Here is a 20,909-nt window from a genome sequence, read left to right on the forward strand (position 1 = left end):
TTGAGAAGTAAAATGCGGAAAATAAAACTGAAGAACTCTTGAAGACTATATTGTGATTGATTTGAATTGTATGAGATACATTGTACATTCATATTTATAGAACTAGAGAACTAAATGTACCTAGGGACTTACGAACTTGAGACTTTACCATAATAATGATATATTCCCTTGAGACCCTAAAGTAACTCTTTCCCATAATCTTGAGACTCTTATATTCTATTTCCAACACTCCCCTTCAAGTTAAGTGTCGAGTTTTTCGAAACTTAACTTACACGATCTTCACTTTGATAAATAGTTTATACTCGTATTCAGGAGTTATTTTTTCATTGAAAATTTAAGCTCATTTTAAGGGGCTTCTTCATTTTTCTTCATTGAAAGTTTAGGCTCATTTCAAGGAGCTCTTTCATTTTTCTTCATTGAAAGTTTAGGCTCTTATCAAGGAGCTCTTCATTCATCATTGAAAATTTACACTCGTTTCAAGGAGATCTTCAATTTTTCGTTGACAGTTTTAACTCTTGTCAAGGAACTCGTCAATTTTTGGTTGACAGTTTTAGCTCGTATCAAGGAGCCATCTCAGACAGTTTTAGAGTTCACTCGTCTTTGGTCTGAATTTAATTTGCAGCCCAAAGCTTCATTTTGGAAGGCCATTCTTGGCCCATTCCGCTCAAATATAACGAGCCCATATTCTTTTCCTTTTTTTTTTAACTTTCTTGAGCCCAACACTAGCCCAAAATTGCTCATATTTCTTCTTTACGGGAATTTCACCCTTTGCACGAAGAGACATCTCGACAAGCTTCTGCTCTCGCTCTCTCGAAGTTTCTTTTCTCATTCCTCCGCTGTCGGCTTCTTTTGCTGACCAACTCTTCTCCGGCAGCCATGGTGGTCTTTCTGCTACCTCTACCGTCAGCAACTCATCTCGGTCATCTCAATCTTCTCCAGACATGCTAGTTTCACCACCTACTCCATTTTTCAGGCGGGCTCCTCTAGAATGAGTTGCTGCCTAGCCTCATTCCCCATCAGCGATAACTCATCGTGTCGGATGCTACTCTCCTACTCAGAGATGAGTCGTTTGGCAGTTGATTCTATATCCCCCTCGCCCGTATGCTATTATATACGTTCGCAACCAGTCCCGGTTGTAGCTTCTCCTCTCTCAACGGGCCTGACCATCTTCGACGAGTCACAACCAAACTTCGCGGCTCCTCACAGCCAGCGGCATCTTCTCAGTGATAGCTTGCTTTGCCGCATCTGCCCTATCGCCGGCTCTTAGCTCTGCAGCTTTCTCGACTGCATATGCTCGATCACCGCCTCGTCCTTCTCGGCGGCCTATATTCTACGGGCTGCTTACGCTCCTCTCTTCTCAGCATTCATCTAGGCGCCCTTACGCCTATCACTCGTTATACACTCGCCTTCTTCGGCGGTGGGTGGTATCATCCGACAAGGGTAGTGCTCTCCCTCTCTTTCGGATGATCCATTGAATATATAGACTTCATTTTTTGGATCTGCTCTTGTGTTGTACACTTGCACTTCTGACATCAGAGACTGCTTTCTAGGTTGCTTCTTCTTCTCCGGACCATTTCTGCTTGAAGCTATCTTCTCTAGCATAGGTGCTGCTCCAATCATCTCAAATAATTATCCGGCTGGGGCTAACCTCTCCCCCTCGGCTGGATAATTCTTCAACTGTTTTGTCTCCTTACCCGAATGCCCTGCTGTTGGTCATGGAAAGCTTCTCACGGGCCATTCCGGCTGTACTTTCTTAGGCCATATCTGATTGTTTGGTCGGATACTTCCTCTCCCCCTCGGCCAAACAAACTGTGAACTCCTTCTTCCTGCTGTTGTTTTCTCTTCGGCTGTAGTCAGCCTTCTTCTCCGGGCGTGGTTCTCAGGGTTGGCCACTGGCCTTTCATCTTCTCACCTCGACGAATTTTCTGGCCGGGACTGTCCTCTCCCCCTCAGCCAGAGTTTCAGCGGTTGAATTTGTGATGGTTTTTGTTGGATTAGATTTGTAACTGGGGCTGCTATCGCTCTCTATCTTGCACTTTCGACAACGACTCCCTTTCCTGCATCCGGCTCCGACAACAGCTCTCTTTCTCCTTCCCTGCAGCAGAGAAGACCTTTTTTTTGGTTCCATGATTCGCCGGCTCGGTAATTTGGACTGGTAATATCTCGATAATTTGAGATTATAGGATTTGTTTTAGGGTGCTTTGGTTTATAGATTTCTTGGCTGAATATTTGGATGGTTGGGCATTTCGTAGGCTATGGCAAATTCGGCATTTTGTAGATTTAATTGCTGGATATTTGGTGGAATTCACGACTAGTATGGGAAGAATATGGCTAGGCTATTTTTTTTATATAGAGACAGAGATCGACCCATGTGATCGAACCTTGCTCTGATACCATGTTGAAAAGTAAAATGCAGAAAATAAAACTGAAGAACTCTTATAAGACTACATTGTGATTGATTTGAATTGTTTGAGATACATTGTACATTCATGTTTATAGAACTAGAGAACTAAATGTACCTAGAGACTTATGAACTTGGACTCTACCATAATAATGATATATTCCCTTGACACCCTAAAGTTACTCTTTCCCATAATCTAGAGACTCTCATATTCTATTTACAACACTAAGTATTTGTATTTTTTAGTTATATGTGTAGGGTGTTGTTAGATTTTAAAAAAAATGTTATAATATGTGACGAAGATGTGATATGTATTGTTTTGGTCACTGTAAGTGTTTGTATTCTTAGTTATATTTGTAGGGTGCAGTAATAAGATTTAATTAACTATTAAAATAATTGTTATAATATGTGACGAAGATGTGATATGGATTTAATTGTCTCTAAAAGAGAGTTTATTCTAATAATAATCATTGAAGTGAAATAAATTTAATTGAGTTAAATTACCCGGCGAAAAAATCTAACGCGATAGAATATAAAAATACAAGAACTAATTAAAATGAAATAAGATAAACATAAGTATCTATCATAACAAAAAATCAAAGTATTTAAATGTAGTTAGCCTCTATATATAAAGAAGATAAAATTAACATAGTTACATATATCAGTTTCCATAATGAATCTTTACAAATAAGATTACGTATATGGAGCACATATTTAACTGGGTTTAGATTTATCAAGTTAATGCATTAACAAAATACTATAATAATATAAAAAATCTAACAAATTATTTCCCTAATAAACTGGCTTTGTTAAATACATATTCGAAAAGGACTCAAGTTCTACTCATTCACTGTCTACTCTCTCCATCTCTCTCTCTAAAATCATGCAATCGTAAAACTTGATTCCTTCCGCCATGTTCGATCCTGTGAAACCGGCGTCCGTGCTAAGCGTCTCCTTCAATCAGGACGCCAGCTGCTTCGCCGTCGGAACAACCGACGGATTCCTCGTCTTCAGAGCCGCCGATCCTTTCGGCGAAGCCCTCCGCCGCAACTTCCCAGGCGGAATCGGCGTCGTTCAGATGCTCTTCCGCTGCAACATCTTCGCGCTAATCGGCGCCTCCAAATCTGACCGCAACAAGGTCAGGATTTGGGACGATCGCCTCAACCGCGGCATCGGCGAGCTGGTGTTCCGGTCGGAGGTGAGGGCCGTCCGCCTCCGGAAGGATCGAATCGTGGTGGTGATGCTGCATAAGATTTACGTTTACTGTTTATCCGATTTCGAATTGATTCATCAGATTGAGACGATGGAGAATCGGCAGTGGCTGTGCGAGATCTGTAAAGCGGGAGATATGGTGCTGGTTTGTTTGGGGGAACAGAGAGGGTTTGTGAGGGTGGTGCAATACGCAACGAATAAGTCTACACAGTTCCAGCATTTCTTGTGTTGCTTTGATGGATGATGGTATGCTCATCGCAACCGCAAGCACTACGGGCACGCTCATACGTGTGTTTAGAACCATGGATGGATCCTTGCTTAAGGAGGTACTTCTTTTTTCAATCTTCTGATTTAATTGTTTTTTCTCTAATTCTATGTCTATAATCAGATCAGATGAGTTTTTCCATATAATAGTTTTAATTTGATAGTTCCTCAACAAATACCCACAATTTCAACCAAGACCAATCTAAACCACAATTACCATTATACGTATGTTATAATCTAAGTAGCATAATGGATGCCATCTTTACTTTATGGATGTGGTTGGAATCGTGTAATTCCAGTGAGTAGTTGAATTGTGATTATTTGTATCGTCCCAACAGAATGTAAACAATTAACTATCTCTATTTGGAAAAACGTAACACAATTGAGTCAAAAGAAGGTGACAGATTGTTTATGAGATGTGAAATCTATAAGTGTTACTGTTACTTGACACTGATATCTCATACTAGAAAGTTCACTCATTATAATGCAGCTGAGAAGGGGTTCTGATAGAGCAGTGGTACGCAGTATTTCATTCTCTACGAGTGGCAGATGGTTGGCTGTTTCAAGTGATAAGGGAACTGTCCATGTTTTCATCGTAAAGCTTGATTCGAGCTCTTTGAAGACTTGTCGTTCACAAGTACCAGAAACAAATAAGTTTGCTCCAATTTCCCTATCGCGTCTTTCCTTCATTAAAGGTAGCATCGATATCTTTTTATAAATGTGAAGAACTCAAATACAATTATACAAGGACCATCTGCAATAAGTCATTCAACTCATTGCCCACTTGCTTCCTTGTAAATCATAATGATAACATGATAGTTTGTATTCTAATTTTTAAAAAACATGCAGGTTTTTTGCCGAAGTATTTCAGCTCGGAATGGGCAGTGGCTCAGTTTCGCGTACAAGAAGGGATACAGCACATTGCAGCGTTCGGACCACCCGGGGAGAACACAATTGCTGTTGTTGGCAGTAATGGAAGGTATTACTAGTTTTTGCTATCAAGACGGGACCCTCCTCCTACAATAGAAACCATAATCTTATTCATTTTGGTGCAGTTATTATAGGTGCCAGTTCGATCCAATGGTGGGTGGAGACATGACTAAACTGGAATCCCACAACTTCTGATTTTGTCACTATCATTTATATCTGTATAGAATTTTGTTTTTATTAAGTTAGCTTGCCTACACTGTCTATATGATGAGCCAAATGATGATTATACTAATTTTTTTTAGTGATGATTGATCCAAGGAATGTACAATATATTTTTACATTAAAATGAATACTTTCGAAGATGCTATTTTTTTCTGATGTTATACATCAACATGCATAATTATTGAAATGGTAAATAAGATTCATATATTAGTGAATCATTATTCATGTTATATGGAGTATATTAAATGACTTTCCCAGTAACACTAGGTCTTGGGCTGCAAACGCTCAAAAAATGTAAACTATAGTTCAGACCTTTTTGAATAAATTCATCCGAAAGTATTATTGAGTTGGAAAAACCCAACCCTTGTTCTCAACGATTCAATTTCAAATACCTGAGCATTTTATAACTACTGATATTATTATAAAATATAAATTAAGTAAAATAGAACAAACATACATAACTTTGATTTTTGCATTATTTCACATATCGAAACCCAATCCAAAGTTGAGATTTCTACGACGAATACGTAAAATGTCCAACACTTTAATCAACATATGAAAGAAGAAATATTACTTGTGTATTTTTCAAACCTTCAACACAAACTGATAGCTCACTTCAATGGCAGTCATTCACAATGCTGGATTTGCTTCATCAGGAATCACAGTTAAAGTCTCGGTAACATTGTTTTCCCTCTTCACAACAGCCTTGAATGGTTTTCCTACTTTGTCACCCATGATATCTATCACCTGAGGGAAAAACATCATGCCGATTCGATGATACAGCATGAGTAAGTACACCCATAATTTGGCAGGTCAAATAAATATAGACAAAATCAGCATCTTAGATTAGAAAATTGACAGATGGAATGGTTTTCAAATAGATGAACAATAAAACAAACAATCAACAACACATACATGAATCAAATCAAAGAATTCTCCACATGAACTAACAGTGTCACTTAATTTCTCTTTAAGGAAAAAGTTAACTATAAATCAAAGGGAGTATTCTTACCTCCTTAATGCTTTCAACGGGCCTTCCTCCAAATTCAACTAAAACATCTCCAGGACGAAAGCCAGCACGATCAGCCGGGGAACCAGGAGATACCTGTTGAGAGAATACAATTTCATCAGTATTTGTAGAGAATTAAGATCTATCTAGTATCAATAAACTCATGAAACAGATGGTGATTATATTGCAGTGCAAAGATAGATCCAACTCTTCCTTTTCTCTGATATTGATGAAAGAGGTCCCATCAGCGTTGACTCAATCAATACAAATTTTCTGCTTCCAGCTAAGCTAAGCCTTCATTGCAGCAAATACGAACATGAATGATAGTGTTTTAAAGACCTAAGAAGTTCAAACAAGTATATGACTGTTTATTTTTTCCATTTTATTTTCTCCATGGAATTCAAGTAACAGCTATCACGTTTGGTTGTGTATATCAAAATTAATCCACGTAAAGCCAAAGCCGGTTTTATGATCGGTTATCGGGAATATTGTGATCGGTTATCGGGAAACCGGTTTAATAAATAGCTCATTGCAGGCACTAATAGTAACCATCAGACAATGGCAACAAGCATAGATATCTTTTCCTGTCTAATCAATTCTTACGTGACACTGACAGTCCTTAATCCATCAAGAAGCAAACGACTCCATATCTCAATGTTATCAATCTCGTATGGCGGCTTATGGCGGTTCGCCTAAAAACCGCCACAGGGATATGGCGTATTAGTATGGCGGATATGGCGGTCAATAATTAAATAAATAAAATAATAATTATATATTTATATATAATTTAAAAATTAGAAAATAATAAAAATATAACATCTAAAACTATTAAAACAATTAAAAAGCATAAAATACAACTCTAATCTCCATGTTTCTTACATAATGCCACATTCCTAAATGCAGTACACACGCAATGTTGTCAAATGGCAGATATGGCGGTGCTATGGCAACGCCATGGTACTATGGCGTTTCCATCACCGAACGCCATGCCATAACGCCATGGCACCGCCATAGCTGCTATTTGATAACATTGCCATATCTACATTTCAAAGCAGCAGCTAGAGATAATCGTTCTTGTCAGCAAAGATGTCCTTCACATAAAAATTTCAATGAAGCAAAATGGGAATGAAAACTACTAACAAAAATGAGTAATGATTTACAACATGGCAATTGCACTTTTGGCCAATTTTGATTTATGACGAAGAATATTAAAGTACACATCTCAGAAAAAAATCTGACCATAGGTACAAGAACTCCTCTTCTGACATCTGGGAAGGAAGCACTTCTTTCTTTAAGATGTGCAACAATCATATCATTGAGATCAATCATTTTTAAACCAAGCCAAGGTCGAACAACTCTCCTGCATTATGAACTATTGAAATTATTCCATGTCATAAGGTTCAAAATTGAATCACAATTAAAAGAATAAGAAATAAGTAACAAAACTTAATGTCAAGTAAAAAGGTTTGTGGGTAGAAGAGATGTAGACACAACCGGATTCACAACCGCAAAAGATGCAAACATAGATGTCCTTCACAGATACTACCATATCAGTGTTTTGATTTTGAGAAAACAAATTGAACTCCTTGATATGGATATAGGTAACTTTTGAAATTTAAATGAGGTTATAAGAAATGCTACAACAACCTTCAATACTTGAAAATCACTCTAAAATCTCAATAAATAACATTTTGATGGCATAAATTCATAATAAACCACATATACATTGTCTATTGTTACAACAAGAACCATATACTATATGATTTGATGGATTTGTTCATATGTGCATCGTCTAAAAATGGCTAAGAAAGACAGAGTAGATACATAATTAGGTTCTCATCAACACTTTTGACAAACACGGACGAGCTTTTAATGAACAGCATACCCATTTTTTTTGAAGTGCTCAATTATTTTTGACACTGAATCTATCGGGACAGCAAAATTTAATCCATCAGCCCCCAACAGTTTCATGATGTTAACACCTATAACTTCTCCATCAGCATTTACAAGAGGTCCACCAGAATTACCCTGCAAACAATACAAGGATGAAAGTTCCTATGGTTAATACATAATAATTGAAGTCTTGAAATTATACAGTAGACACCACAAAGAATAGCACAGTTGAGAACAACTTCGATCAGTGTTGTTAGGGTCGCGGGGCGCACCGGGTCGATGAGGTGAAAATTTGGGTCGCGGGTCGACGAGTCGACGAGGTCGAGAGACCCACAAATCTAGGCTAATTTTTTGCCTTTTAATATTAAATAAAATAAATATATTGCTCTAATGTTTATAATATATCAAATAATATAAATGTAGACGCAATTCATGTGAATAGAGATAAAGTGGAAAATAGAAATGATCAAAATATCAAAACAGTTCATAAGTCATAACACAATAAATAATTGAAACCATTGTCTGAAAATATCAAAACAAAGGAATATATGAAGGGTGGCAGCAAAAGATCTTTGAATTGTTTATTTGTTTAGGAGTGAAGAGGCCGAATTCTAAATTGTAGAAAGTAGGTTTGAAAAGTTTGATGTGGTGCATGCATACATATAGAGAATCATGATTGAGATAGTCAGAAAACATGTGAGAGATTTGAGAAAATCAGAGATAGCATGTGTTTAGGGCGACCCGGGCGACCCACTCGACCCAGGCGACCCACTCGACCCAGGCGGCCCAACGGCGACCCTGTATCTCGATCAACCCACCCATGTTGGGGCGGTGATGGTCTCGACCCAGGCGACCCGGGCGACCTGAGCGACCCGAACGACATTTTGACAACACTGACTTCGATTCATTCCATATCAATAATTTAAAATGACAAATGAAATAACTGATTTGTGTCCAATGACTCCTTTTGCAGTGAATTCTATCAATATATTCCTTGAACATAACTGATAGGATTAGCAGTGAGCTCCCAAACGAGAGACTGAAAACCTATTTTGACTGGAGTAATGGTTTTCATTTATACGTGTCCCACTAGGCAATTGTAAATCACCAAAAACTTGTCGCATCAACGCACAGTTGTATTCAGACAACCAATCCAAATCCAAAGAAATCTTGCAAGAACACGTAAGCATTGAGGTACACATCATGCAGTTGCAGATAATTTTGTTTCGTATACACAGATAAAGGATAAAATGGTACAAACCACAGAATCCTATGTACAACAAGCAAGGGTTGCCTATAGGCACTGTGCGCGCACATAATAAACAACTTTAGTTTCCACACCCCCTCCACCGCGCAAGTGCAAAGAACGTACCCAAAGATGAAAGATGACTGAAAGTACATAAAGCTCTTGAATGCATATTACAGAAAATTAAAATATTACCGGATTTATTGCACAATCAGTTTGCAAATATTCCCTATGCACGCCTCCGAGACCCAAGTCACTAGCTTTACGATCAACACAGCTAAATATGAGAAACAAAAAAGGCATTAGCGAAAATATATTCCTCTCGGTCATGGACTCATGGTATTATCAAGATTGACATGCATGCATGGGCATTACATACATTGAATAGATAGAAAATGAAAATTACCTTACAATACCTGCAGTAACAGTATTCTGAAGGGTAAGTGGACATCCCATAGCCACCACCCAATCCCCAGGGCGAAGCTTACTCGATGTCCCAAGTTTTGCTGTTGGAAGTGGAGTTTTTGACTTTATCTTCACTATTGCTATGTCGGCGTGCAAATCAGCATTCACCACAGTTCCCTCGAATGACCGACCATCTTGCAATGTCACTTCAACCTGATGCAGTAATTAACACTCAATGGGTAAACTAAAACTGAAAAAGTAAATGCTAAATACACGTGGGCGCACACATATAAATAGATGACTTTTCACTGATAAAGGTATGAAAAGATATTTATAGTCTCGCAAGATATAAAGGCTTCCAAAAGCCTAGGTGAATTCAAGTCGAAATTCAGACAGGTTTTCCTTCTTAAGTTGATTATTATACTAGATAGTACCACACTTTTGATGGATGATGAAAAAAAATGCTCTCCGTTTGCAGGAGTTCACCAGAAGAAGAAATTGGTGTATAGCACAGAATGCTAATTTGGAAGGGTCTGACACTACTTGGTGATAACTGAGACTCAAGACTTAGAAAACATTACATGTTTGATAGCTTCCATTCCAAGATATTGGAACAATACAGAAGAGAACATTCATTTAATCCTTCAAGTAGACTTATTTTTCTTCCTACAAAAGAACCAACCATTTCTAAAAACATACCTTTCCCTTGGATAACGACCTCAGTCCTTGAAAGTCAACCACCGTATGAGCACAAGTTAAGATAGTACCATCTTCATCTATAATAGTCCCTGATCCAATGCTCTTACCTGTAGTTATACCAATGAAACCTACAAAAAGAGTATGACTGTTAAGATATAACCAACCTAAGATGTGGTTTTCCCTATACAAATTATCATCATAAAACGAGGAAGGGGAAGAAAAAAATAGGAGAAGGGGGGAAATGGTAGAAAATTGTAAACCTTGGGGTACCGACAAATTCACAACAGCAGGGCCTATCTTAGCAGCTGCATTTGCAATAGTATCGCGGCCAAGACAGTTGCAGCAGTGTTTTGGGCTATCTCCAGCATCCCAAGCAGCTCCTTTACTTATATTAGTATCTGGCACATTATCCGGCTTTGAAAAAGATAGAGGAAGAAAATCTGCAGTGAAGTGTTACCTATCAACTAAAAGGGAAATAAACCGATACAGATATATAAGAAAGACAAACACCAGTGAGAAAGCATAAGGAAATACAGATATACCATACTGTGAATGGTTTGAGTGCGTAAATGAAGGAAACAGGATGCTCCCCTCGATAGTTCTCCATGGCCATGCTAAGGAATCCCGAAACGGCAAAGGCATTGAGACTGATACTGATGCATCTATTTTATAGTCAAAATAACAATTAAGTAAAAAAGTATTCAATATTAACTGAGTACAAGAAGAATAACGATTGTTATGCATTGATCTTACTGCAAAGGTACACAAATGCGGCTTCAAGGTTTCAAACTCATCAACAAGAAAGAACATAAATAATCGAGTAAGGAAAGGAGTCATTACCATGACCTGAAGAAGTAGCAAAACAGAATGTCCCTGAACCAGCTGCAGCCAAAGCCGCTGCTCGAATGAGAACGGTTTTGTTCGAGAACTTTCTCTGCAAACACGACAAAAAAAACACCACTGAAGAACAAAGCAAACAAATAAAAGATCCTCAGAAGCAATTTGTCAAACACTTTGCAGACAAGCGCAATTTCTAATGTTTGAGTAAAATAACCAACGAAATGCAGGAAGAAAGTTGATTCACATACCAAGAAATGCATCGTCTTGGAATATAGTGACAATTCCGGGCAGATTATTACAAAATTGCTACAGTTCTTGGTGAGATTCTTGTTCCTCTACCTTCACTAACCGTCGACTATCTGTGATGCATTCCAGTAGAGTCTGGAAACAAGCGCGCACTTACTTGAAGCATAAGAAATCAGCGTCCCACCCCAAATCAAACTTTAAATTTGGCTACAATTATTTTATTTTATTTGTTTGGAAATAGCATATCGCATATTAATTCTCATTTTTTAGTGATGCTGTATTATTACTGTTAAATCCTACCGTTAGTACATTCTAGTGGAGAATTAGTATAAATTAAACAAAAAAAATTAATTTAGACTATAGTAAGAAAATTAAATATTCCAATTTAAAAACCCTAAGTAAATTAGATATTACCAATTGTTAAGTAAATTTAATCATCTGTGTTAACGGTTAGTAGGAGGTAAGACGAATATTCACTCTCTCCAGAACCAGAAGTTTAAGTTATTAGCTAAATTTAAAAGTTGTATTAAAAGTTTAAACTTTAAAACAGCTTAAAGGCAAACAGATCAAGACTACTTCTGACATTTATTAATCCACAATATCACAATATCACATTTATTAATCCACAATATCATAGATTCACAAAGCTACTTCACATTTAAAAAAGAAAAAAAATAAGGCGGTGTTAAAACTCTTAAATCTTGTTCTACGTCAACTTGGTAATGATCCTAGCTCTTCTATATAAGTGTGGATAACCCTTATAAGGGCTTTTAAGGAGGTGAGTGACTCATTTCTAATATGGTATCAGAGCAGGCTCAAGTCGATGATGAAGTTTATCTTTTTATCTCTTCTCTTGCCTACCCACGTGATGGAAGTCCGATGTGTCATTCCGGCCCACACGTGAGGGGCGTGTTAAAACTCTTAAATCTTGTCTCACATCGACTTGGTGATGATCCTAGCTCCTCTATATAAGTGTGGATAACCCGCATGTTAAAACTCTTAAATCTTAAAACTCGATCCTAGCTCCTCTATATAAGTGTGGATAACCCGCGTGTTAAAACTCTTAAATCTTAAAACTCCCACATCGACTTGGTGATAATCCTAAAACTCTTAAATCTTAAAACTCGATCATAGCTCCTCTATATAAGTGTGGATAACCCGCGTGTTAAAACTCTTAAATCTTAAAACTCTCATATTGACTTGGTGATGATCATAGCTCATCTATATAAGTATGGATAACCGTCTCATGAGTGGCCCATTTCTAATAGGCGGTTTTCAAATTATCAAATCAGAAATAATCAAATAAATACGCTAGTAAAAAAAACTAAGAAGAAAGGTACAAGTAACTACCTAGAAATAACAAACTTTCTCATATCTTTATTTTTTCCCCTTGTGAAGCATAAATCTTTCACAAGTCTACTATCCTTTACATCAGCTTTCTGTTCCCTTTTTTCTCCAAGCATTATAATTAAGTTGAAGATGTCGGATAAACACGAAAAATCTGAACTTACAGAAACAACAATAATGCAAAATCCAAGCACACAGAGCAAAATTGTAACTGTGCTCTCAAGAGCATAGTTGCTGGCGATTCAGAATGCAAGCCTCTCTTTCTTCAGCAATGCAATAACCATGTTGTACAACCAAGAACCACATATAGAGAAAGATAACAGTATCAAGATTCTGAGAATGTCAAGAAAGAGCATCTCCTTCAGTTCATCCAACTAGATCCCGCTATCTTCACAAGACCCTTCTCTCCAACCGCTCTCCTCAATCTATCAACATCTTCCCACCTCCCTGCAGAGGCATAAATACCGGCCAGAAGAGAGTGATAGCCGCCACTATCAGGCTCTAGCTCAAAACAATTACTGGCAGCTATCTCCGCAAGCTCCACATTGCTGTGCAGGCTGCAAGCAAGCAGCAACGCGCCCCACACTCCAGCATGTGGCCTAGTAGGCATGCTCTTGATCAACTCATAAGCATCTTTAAGCCGTCCAGCCTTACCTAAAAGATCAACCATGATTGAGTAGTGATCCTGTGTCGGGACAAGGCCATGTCTCTGCATTGATATGAAACAATGGTAGCCTTCATCCACCAAACCAACATGGCTGTAAGCTGTCAGTATTCCTGTAAAAGTAACCATGTTTGGAACAATGCCACTATCAATCATCTCATCGAATAAATCGATGGCCTCCTTTGCCCTACCGTTTATACCATAGCCTAAAATCATCGCAGTGTAGGCTACTAAATCCCTCTTCTGCAAGCCATTGAACAGCTCATTAGCTTTATCAATGTTTCCACACTTAGCGTACAAGTCGATAAATGAGGTGGTCAAGTGATCATCCATTCTGATCCCCATTTCTCTCATGTACGATTCAATCCAAGCCCCATATTCCGAGTCTCCTAGCTGCGAACACGCGGAGATGGCACTAGACAATGTGATTTTATCAGGCTGGAATCTCGCATTTGGCTTCAGCAGTTCATCCAACAACTGCAATGCCTCTTTCGCCCTGTTGTTCTGAGCATAGCACGAGATCATGGCATTATAGAGAAGCAGATCTTTCTCAACATGCTGGTCATAGAGCTCCTTCGCGCACTCTACATTCCCACACGCTGAGTAGGCAGAAATCATCGTGATATACGAAACGCTGTTCCTCTCTGGAATTGCATCAAAAAAGCTCCGTGCTAGCTCCATCTTCCCACAGTCTATGTATCCGGTAACCATGGCGTTCCAGGAAGCAGAACTCCTCTCTGGCATTCGACGAAATAATTCGTAAGCCTGCTCCATATCCTTACCCCTCGCGTACCCTGAGACCATTGAATTCCATGACACGACATCTTTCTCAGGCATTTCATCGAACACGCTCCGCGCCATGGCCAAATCTCCGCACTTCACGTATCCCCCCAATAAAGAGTTCCAAGAAACCACATTTCTCTCACTAATTTCATCGAACACCTTACGCGCAACCACCATATCCCCCATTTTCGAATAGAAAGCCAAAAGCGCCGTTTGCACGAATACAACCTCACAAAAACCCAACTTCTGCGCTTGCGCGTGAATCATCAATCCGCCCGTTTCATACAGAACCCTAGTACAAGACTTAAGCGCTGAGGATACAGCAAATGTATTCAGAAAAATCCCCGAAGCGTGCGACTCCGAATACAGAGCAAGAGCATCTCGGAACTGCCCGTGTTGAGAGAGATAACGGATCGTGCACGACGTGGAGAAGGCGTCGCGGTTTCGCATACAGCGGAGGATCAATCTGACGTAGTGGGTGGTTCGTGCAGAGTAATGGGCGGCGCATTTCAAAATTTGACGGACTAAGAGCGCCTCGATATTATGAAGATTGTTAAGCACTATTTGGCAGTGGATTTGCTTGGCTTGATCAGCAGTGACGAAATTTTCCAGCAGATTTGCCAATCTAAGAACTTGCATTTCGGATGTAATCAGGTGATGTGGGAAATGGTTAACTCGATTTTGTACCGAAATTCCAGTTACATACATAATCAATATTCAATAGAATAAACAAAATATATACTCCTACATAAATTGTAAATGTACCTGCTTCTGAAATAATAAATTAAATTAAAAATCAATCTTTTTATTAGTTATATTATTATATGATAGTAAAAGGCACTATTATTTTAACGTCACCCTATTTTTCACTTTGTTTTCAAGGTTATCTACCGGCTAACTCATTAACCATTCTCTGTGTTAAGTTATAGATACTTTTATGGATGGATTGGGATTTAGGGACACTTTCAAAAATTTAAGATTGCTTCGTGGCAAAGTCATTACTAACCTTTTTTTTTTATTACGGATAAAGTATGAATGAGTCTCATATCACTCGGCCATATCTTTTTTGTAGGTGTAGATTTTAGTGTTGGAATGATTTAATAATAATAATAATAATAATATGGTGATTCGTCTGAGTGAAATATTTTTACCTTAGATGTTCACAAGGAGTACAATTTATTTTTAATAGTACGTAGTACTTTTTTTTAAATACACATTCATTAACTCTTCTCACGCATTTTTACTTTCTATCAACTTTTTAACTCACTTTTTCTTATATTAGTAGTACTATTTTTAATATTTATGCTAAGTCAAAGTGATATATTTTTACCTTAGATGGATGGAGTAGTATAATACTCCTACAGTCCTACTCTTATTAAGTCATACCACATGGCACATGGGCTTTAATAGCCGAGTTTATATGTTTGGCCAAACCAGTTTCCGTCGTTAAAAAGTGATTTTTTGGTTAGGAGTAGTACATCCCTCCGTCCCGAGGAAGATGACCTCTTCCTTGGGCGGCACAGGATTTTATGTAACTTTATTTTATGTATTAAGTGGAGAGAGAAAAGTAAGAGAGAGAATAAAGTAGAAATAAATGTATTTTCATTTTTAGTAATAAGTCATCTTAATTGGGACAAACTAAAAAGGAAAGTGGATCATCTTCAATGGAACATAGGGAGTACTATTTTACTCTAAAAAATACTCCACCTGCATTAAATGGATTTACTCTTATATTAACACATGGGTGATTTTAATTTAAAGAATATGTATTAATTAATACCATGCATATTTAAAGAGTATGTATTTAATTGATACCATGCTAATTTAAAGAATATGTATTTAATTGATACCATGCATATTTAAAGAAACTTGAATTTAATTGATACCATGCATTGATGCATATTTAAAGAAACTTGAAGTGATAAAATGTTGTGATTTCTAGGATGCAATTTAAGTAATAAATCCCTAAAAATAATATCTCTACAAGTATACAGACGTGCAATCCAGTATAAAATGTGTCGAACCCACAAGGAGGAGATGAATTGCTAAAACTAGTAAACCTAACTAAAAAGCAGTAAAATAATTTAATTTTGGGTTTTTGATCTAGAGGCGAGTGAAGGACGAAACGAGAAGGAAAAATACAAGGGAATCACGATAAAGAGCGAAGACTACTCCTAGCTTGTTCAATAGAATAAACAAAATATATACTCCTACATAAATTGTAAATATACCTACTTCTGAAATAATAAATTAAATTAAAAATTAATTTTGTTATTATTTATATTATTATAAGATAGTAAAAAGGAAATATTATTTTAACGTTACCCTATTTTTCACTTTGTTTTTGCTAACTCAGTAATCATTCTCTGTGTTAAGTTATAGACACTTTGATGGATGGATTGGGATTTGGGGACACTTCCAAAAATTTAAGATTGTTTTGTATTCAAAGGCAATATCTTTTTTTTCTGTAGGTGTATATTTTAGTGCAGTGACGGATCTAGAATTTTTGATTCAGGGTACAGAAAATAGTTATAGAAGTTTGAATATCAAAAAATCATGTTTGTTCTCTTAAATACAAATGTCTTATATAGATATAAATTATATAGTCTGAAAATAAATTTTATTTGACATGAAATATTTGAATAAATTTTTAATTACTTTTTAATAGATTAACAGTTTTTAGAACTGAGCGTTGTGGATATAAATAATATAACAAAATGTCAATTATTTTTTAAAAAATATAAATTTTTTATTAATTGTAAATGTTATATATAGATGTGCACTTAATTGATGCAAAATCGATAAAAATAGGTTTAAAGCAAATTTTTTATAAAAAAGATAGTAAAATAAATAAAAAGGCCATAGAACTTTTAATTCTCTAAATAAAATAAAACATGAAATAAGTAAATAAATTATATTAACAAAACTAAAACAAAAAATAATTGAAATAAGTAATATGATATACGTAGAACTTTTATAAGTATGTTAGAATAAAACAAAAACATGAAAGATAAAGAAATGAGAAGTATGTTGAATAAAACAAAACAGGAAAGTTAAAGAAATCAAAATATGCATCAAGGGCCGAACCTTTGAACGCAGAACCTTACTTATGAAGATGGGAAACAGAACCACTGAACCAAAGAGGTTTTTTTACAAATTCATCTCAATACATAAATACATAGTATTAGTATCTATTTTAGGGTACAACTGTAACCCCTTGTTCTAAGGTGGATACGCCACTGTTTTAGTGTTGGAATGGCTTAATAATAATAATAATATGGTGATGTTCTAAGGTGGATATGCCACTGTTTTAGTGTTGGAATGACTTAATAATAATAATATGGTGATGTTCTAAGGTGGATACTCCACTGTTTTAGTGTTGGAATGACTAAATAATAATACTAATAATAATATGGTGATTCGTCTCAATTCCAAGGTTAAAGTGAAATATTTTTACCTTAGATGTTCACAAGTACTTCCTCCGTCCGCCATTAGGAGTCTCATTTATGGACGGCATGGATTTTAAGAAATGTTAAGAAAAGTTAGTGGAAAAAAGTTAGTGGAATAGTAGTCATACTTGTATATAGTATTAGTTTTAACTGAAATGTGAGTAGAATGAGTTTGTGGAAGGTGGGCCCCTATTACCATTTATGGTAACAGTGAACCGGGACTCCTATTCGTGAACGGACTAAAATGGAAAAACGGGACTCCTATTCGCGGATGGACTAAAATGAAAAAATGAGACTGCTATTTGCATGGAGGGAGTACATTTTATTTTTAATGGTACTTTTTTTAAATACACATTCATTAACTCTTCTCACGCATGTTTACTTTCTATCAACTCTTTAACTAACTTTTTCTTATATTAGTAGTACTATTTTTAATATTTATGCCAAGTCAAAGTGAAATATTTTTACCGATGGAGTAGTATAATACTCCTACAGGCCTTCTCAAATTATGTTAGCCGAGTTTATATGTTGGGCCAAACCAGTCTCCATCATTAACAAGTGATTTTTTGGTTAGGATTAGTACTATTTTACTCTAAAAAATACTCCTACTACATTAAATGGATTTACTCTTATATTAACACATGGATGATTTTAATTTAAAGAATATGTGTTTAATTGATACCATGCATATTTAAAGATTATGTATTTAATTGATACCATGCTAATTTAAAGAATATGTATTTAATTGATATATACTACCTCCTTCCGACAATAAGTTTCACATTTTCCCATTTCGATACGTCCCACAATAAGAGTCACATTTCCCTTTTACCATAAATGGTAAGTAGATCTCACATTCCACCAATCAATTCTATAAACTAATATATATATATATATAAGTGGTACCCATAATCCACTAACTTATTCAACTCACTTTACTTACATTTCTTAAAATCCGCGCTCACACTAAATGTGACACTTAATATGGGACGAATGCATATTTAAAGAAAGCTGAAGAGATAAAACAAGGTCAATGGTTTGATTTATAAAATATGTTTGAAAACAAAACACCATTTGTTGCTGGTTCTATATCATGCAATCATATTACGATATTCTTTTTTATATCAAGTGGAAAAGTTGGAAACTTTAGCAGGAATGAGTCCCATACAGAAATCGAGCACCACTGGATTGGAGTTTACATATAGGCGACAAATGCTAGTAGACAAGGCATGACGGTCGAATTTCAGAGGATAAGAGAGCATATATTTGTTGTGTATATATGCATGTCAATTGGTTATGGTTTTCACCATATATTTGTTTTCTTCTCTATTTTGACTATGTACATTGGAAAGGAGCATCTTTTCTTTCTCATAATCTCATTCTAGCATATAAAATTAATCTGGATTGTTAAATCTGGTCATGTCATGGATGATCTAGATTCAATATTTTTTGTGTGTAATTACATCACTGTATGGGTAATTTTGTCTATATTAGAAAAATATTAGATACAATATTTTATTATGTATTCTCGCTGTCTCATAAAAGTTATTAGAGTATTGTTAGTGGAAATTAAGGTTCACTTTATAAAGAGACAAAACTTATTAAAAATAGAAGTGGGCTACTTTTGTGTGACAGACCATAATGGAATTAAAATTTCTTATAATTCTCTCACTATAAATTGAATTAAATTTCTCAATATTTTTTACAACACATATATTGAATTAAAGGTGATTTTACAAGCATTGTAACGATATCTTAATGATATATGTTCAGTTGTTCACATAAATTTTGTTCCTATACCAATCTCTCTTTCTCACACAATATCATTAAGTTTATTCTCAAAATTGATCACTTTTCACTGGACGCAGTAATATTTTTACTATCATTTTCTCCTTTTTAGAGTATTTTTTTTGCTAAGAAACATCATTCCATCAAATGCAAAACTTAATAATACTCCATTATTTTCAATTTGGTGTCGTATCATTATTGTTGAAGACCAACATCATAGTCATTTTTTCAAAAACCATAATAAGAACTTAATTCAATACAGTATCATTATTATCATCTTGCATCAACTCATTTTGAAAAAATAATACTCCCTCCTTCTCACTCAACATGACCACATTCTTGAATGGCACGAGATTTTAAGAAGAGTTATTAGGTGGAATAAAGTAGAGAGGAAAAATGTAGTTGAATATTTTAATGAGGAGATAGGAGATATAATGTTATTTCCAAAATTAGAAAAAGTGGTCATCTTGATTGAGACAAACAAAAAAGAAAAAGTAGCCATCATGAAAGGGACGGAGAGAGTACTAATAAATAGTTAAAGTAGAGATAAAATTAAGTAAGAGAGAACACCGTAGAGAAACTTGATAATTATATATCTCAAAGATAGAGTAACAGGTACTCCATTTACTTAGTTACTTTACCTCTAAAAACAATAAAAACAAAACAATAAAAACAAAACAAAAAAATTTGGATACGAAAATCACCCATTTAAAATCAAACCACCAAATATGTCGGCTGCTACTCGTCTCGTGTGTTAAAAGACGGAAATTAAATTATGGATGTACCGGACACACGTAGGTGTGCATAAACCGAACCGGACCGGCGGTTAATCGCCGATTCGGGCCCACCGGTTCATGAACCGGAACCGCGCCCCGAACCGGCGGTTTGAACCGTCCGGCGGTTTCCCGGTTCTTTAGGGCCGGTTCAGGTTCGGCAATATATTGTACCGTGAACCGGCAGTTCGGCGGTTTGAACCGCCGGTTCAACGGGTCAAACAGTGTTCAGTAGGCTAGGGGTTCGTAGGGGTTCAGGTAAGGTTTAGGTTAACCGGCGGTTTTCGTCAGAAACCGCCGGTTTTCGGTCAGAAACCGCCGGTTTGGTAGCCGGTTTCCGCCGGTTCCGGTGACTTTTCAGAGGCTAGGTCATAGGTGCAGTGTTTAGGCCTGCAAAACCGGTCATAAACCGCCGGTTTTCTGACATAAACCGTGGACGAACCGTCGGTTTCTGGTTGAACCGCCGGTTTCGGCGGTAAACCGGCGGTTCGGCCGAATTCAAAATTTCAAAAAAAAAATTCAATCCAATTTTACTCCTATAAATACCCCACTTCTCCTTCATATTTCCTTACCTCATTCTTGTGTTAACAAGGATTTCATTCTCAATCTTCATTTCTCTATTCTCTCCTCATTCTCTCTAATTGCGCAAGTTTACGTTTCAATTCTACACTTTCTACTCACTACTATATTTGTTGTTGTGCTCATAATTTACCACTTATTTTATACTTCATACATATT

The 20,909-nt window shown here is 36.4% G+C and overlaps 2 protein-coding genes and 1 pseudogene across 2 annotated transcripts; 1 reads left to right on the forward strand and 2 right to left on the reverse strand.

The window, feature by feature from the left end:
• Positions 1-3,275: 3,275 nt before the first annotated feature.
• Positions 3,276-5,002, forward strand: LOC121796700 (annotated as a pseudogene).
• A 481-nt stretch (positions 5,003-5,483) lies between these two features.
• Positions 5,484-11,638, reverse strand: LOC121797426 (putative protease Do-like 14). Its single transcript, XM_042196182.1, has 11 exons — positions 11,370-11,638; positions 11,122-11,215; positions 10,824-10,943; positions 10,542-10,721; positions 10,282-10,409; positions 9,584-9,795; positions 9,373-9,454; positions 7,924-8,066; positions 7,278-7,398; positions 6,042-6,134; positions 5,484-5,776 (listed from the first exon to the last, which is right to left on the reverse strand). Exons 1-11 carry the CDS (start codon positions 11,379-11,381, stop codon positions 5,660-5,662), a joined length of 1,302 nt encoding a protein of 433 aa, XP_042052116.1. The 5' UTR covers positions 11,382-11,638; the 3' UTR covers positions 5,484-5,659.
• Positions 11,639-12,724: 1,086 nt separating this feature from the next.
• Positions 12,725-14,840, reverse strand: LOC121793715 (pentatricopeptide repeat-containing protein At4g22760-like). The gene has a single exon (XM_042191756.1). It carries the CDS (start codon positions 14,798-14,800, stop codon positions 13,076-13,078), a length of 1,725 nt encoding a protein of 574 aa, XP_042047690.1. The 5' UTR covers positions 14,801-14,840; the 3' UTR covers positions 12,725-13,075.
• Between the last annotated feature and the right edge of the window lie 6,069 nt (positions 14,841-20,909).

Source organism: Salvia splendens, chromosome 3 (assembly GCF_004379255.2).
Source record: "Salvia splendens isolate huo1 chromosome 3, SspV2, whole genome shotgun sequence".
NCBI classification, from domain to species: domain Eukaryota; kingdom Viridiplantae; phylum Streptophyta; class Magnoliopsida; order Lamiales; family Lamiaceae; genus Salvia; species Salvia splendens.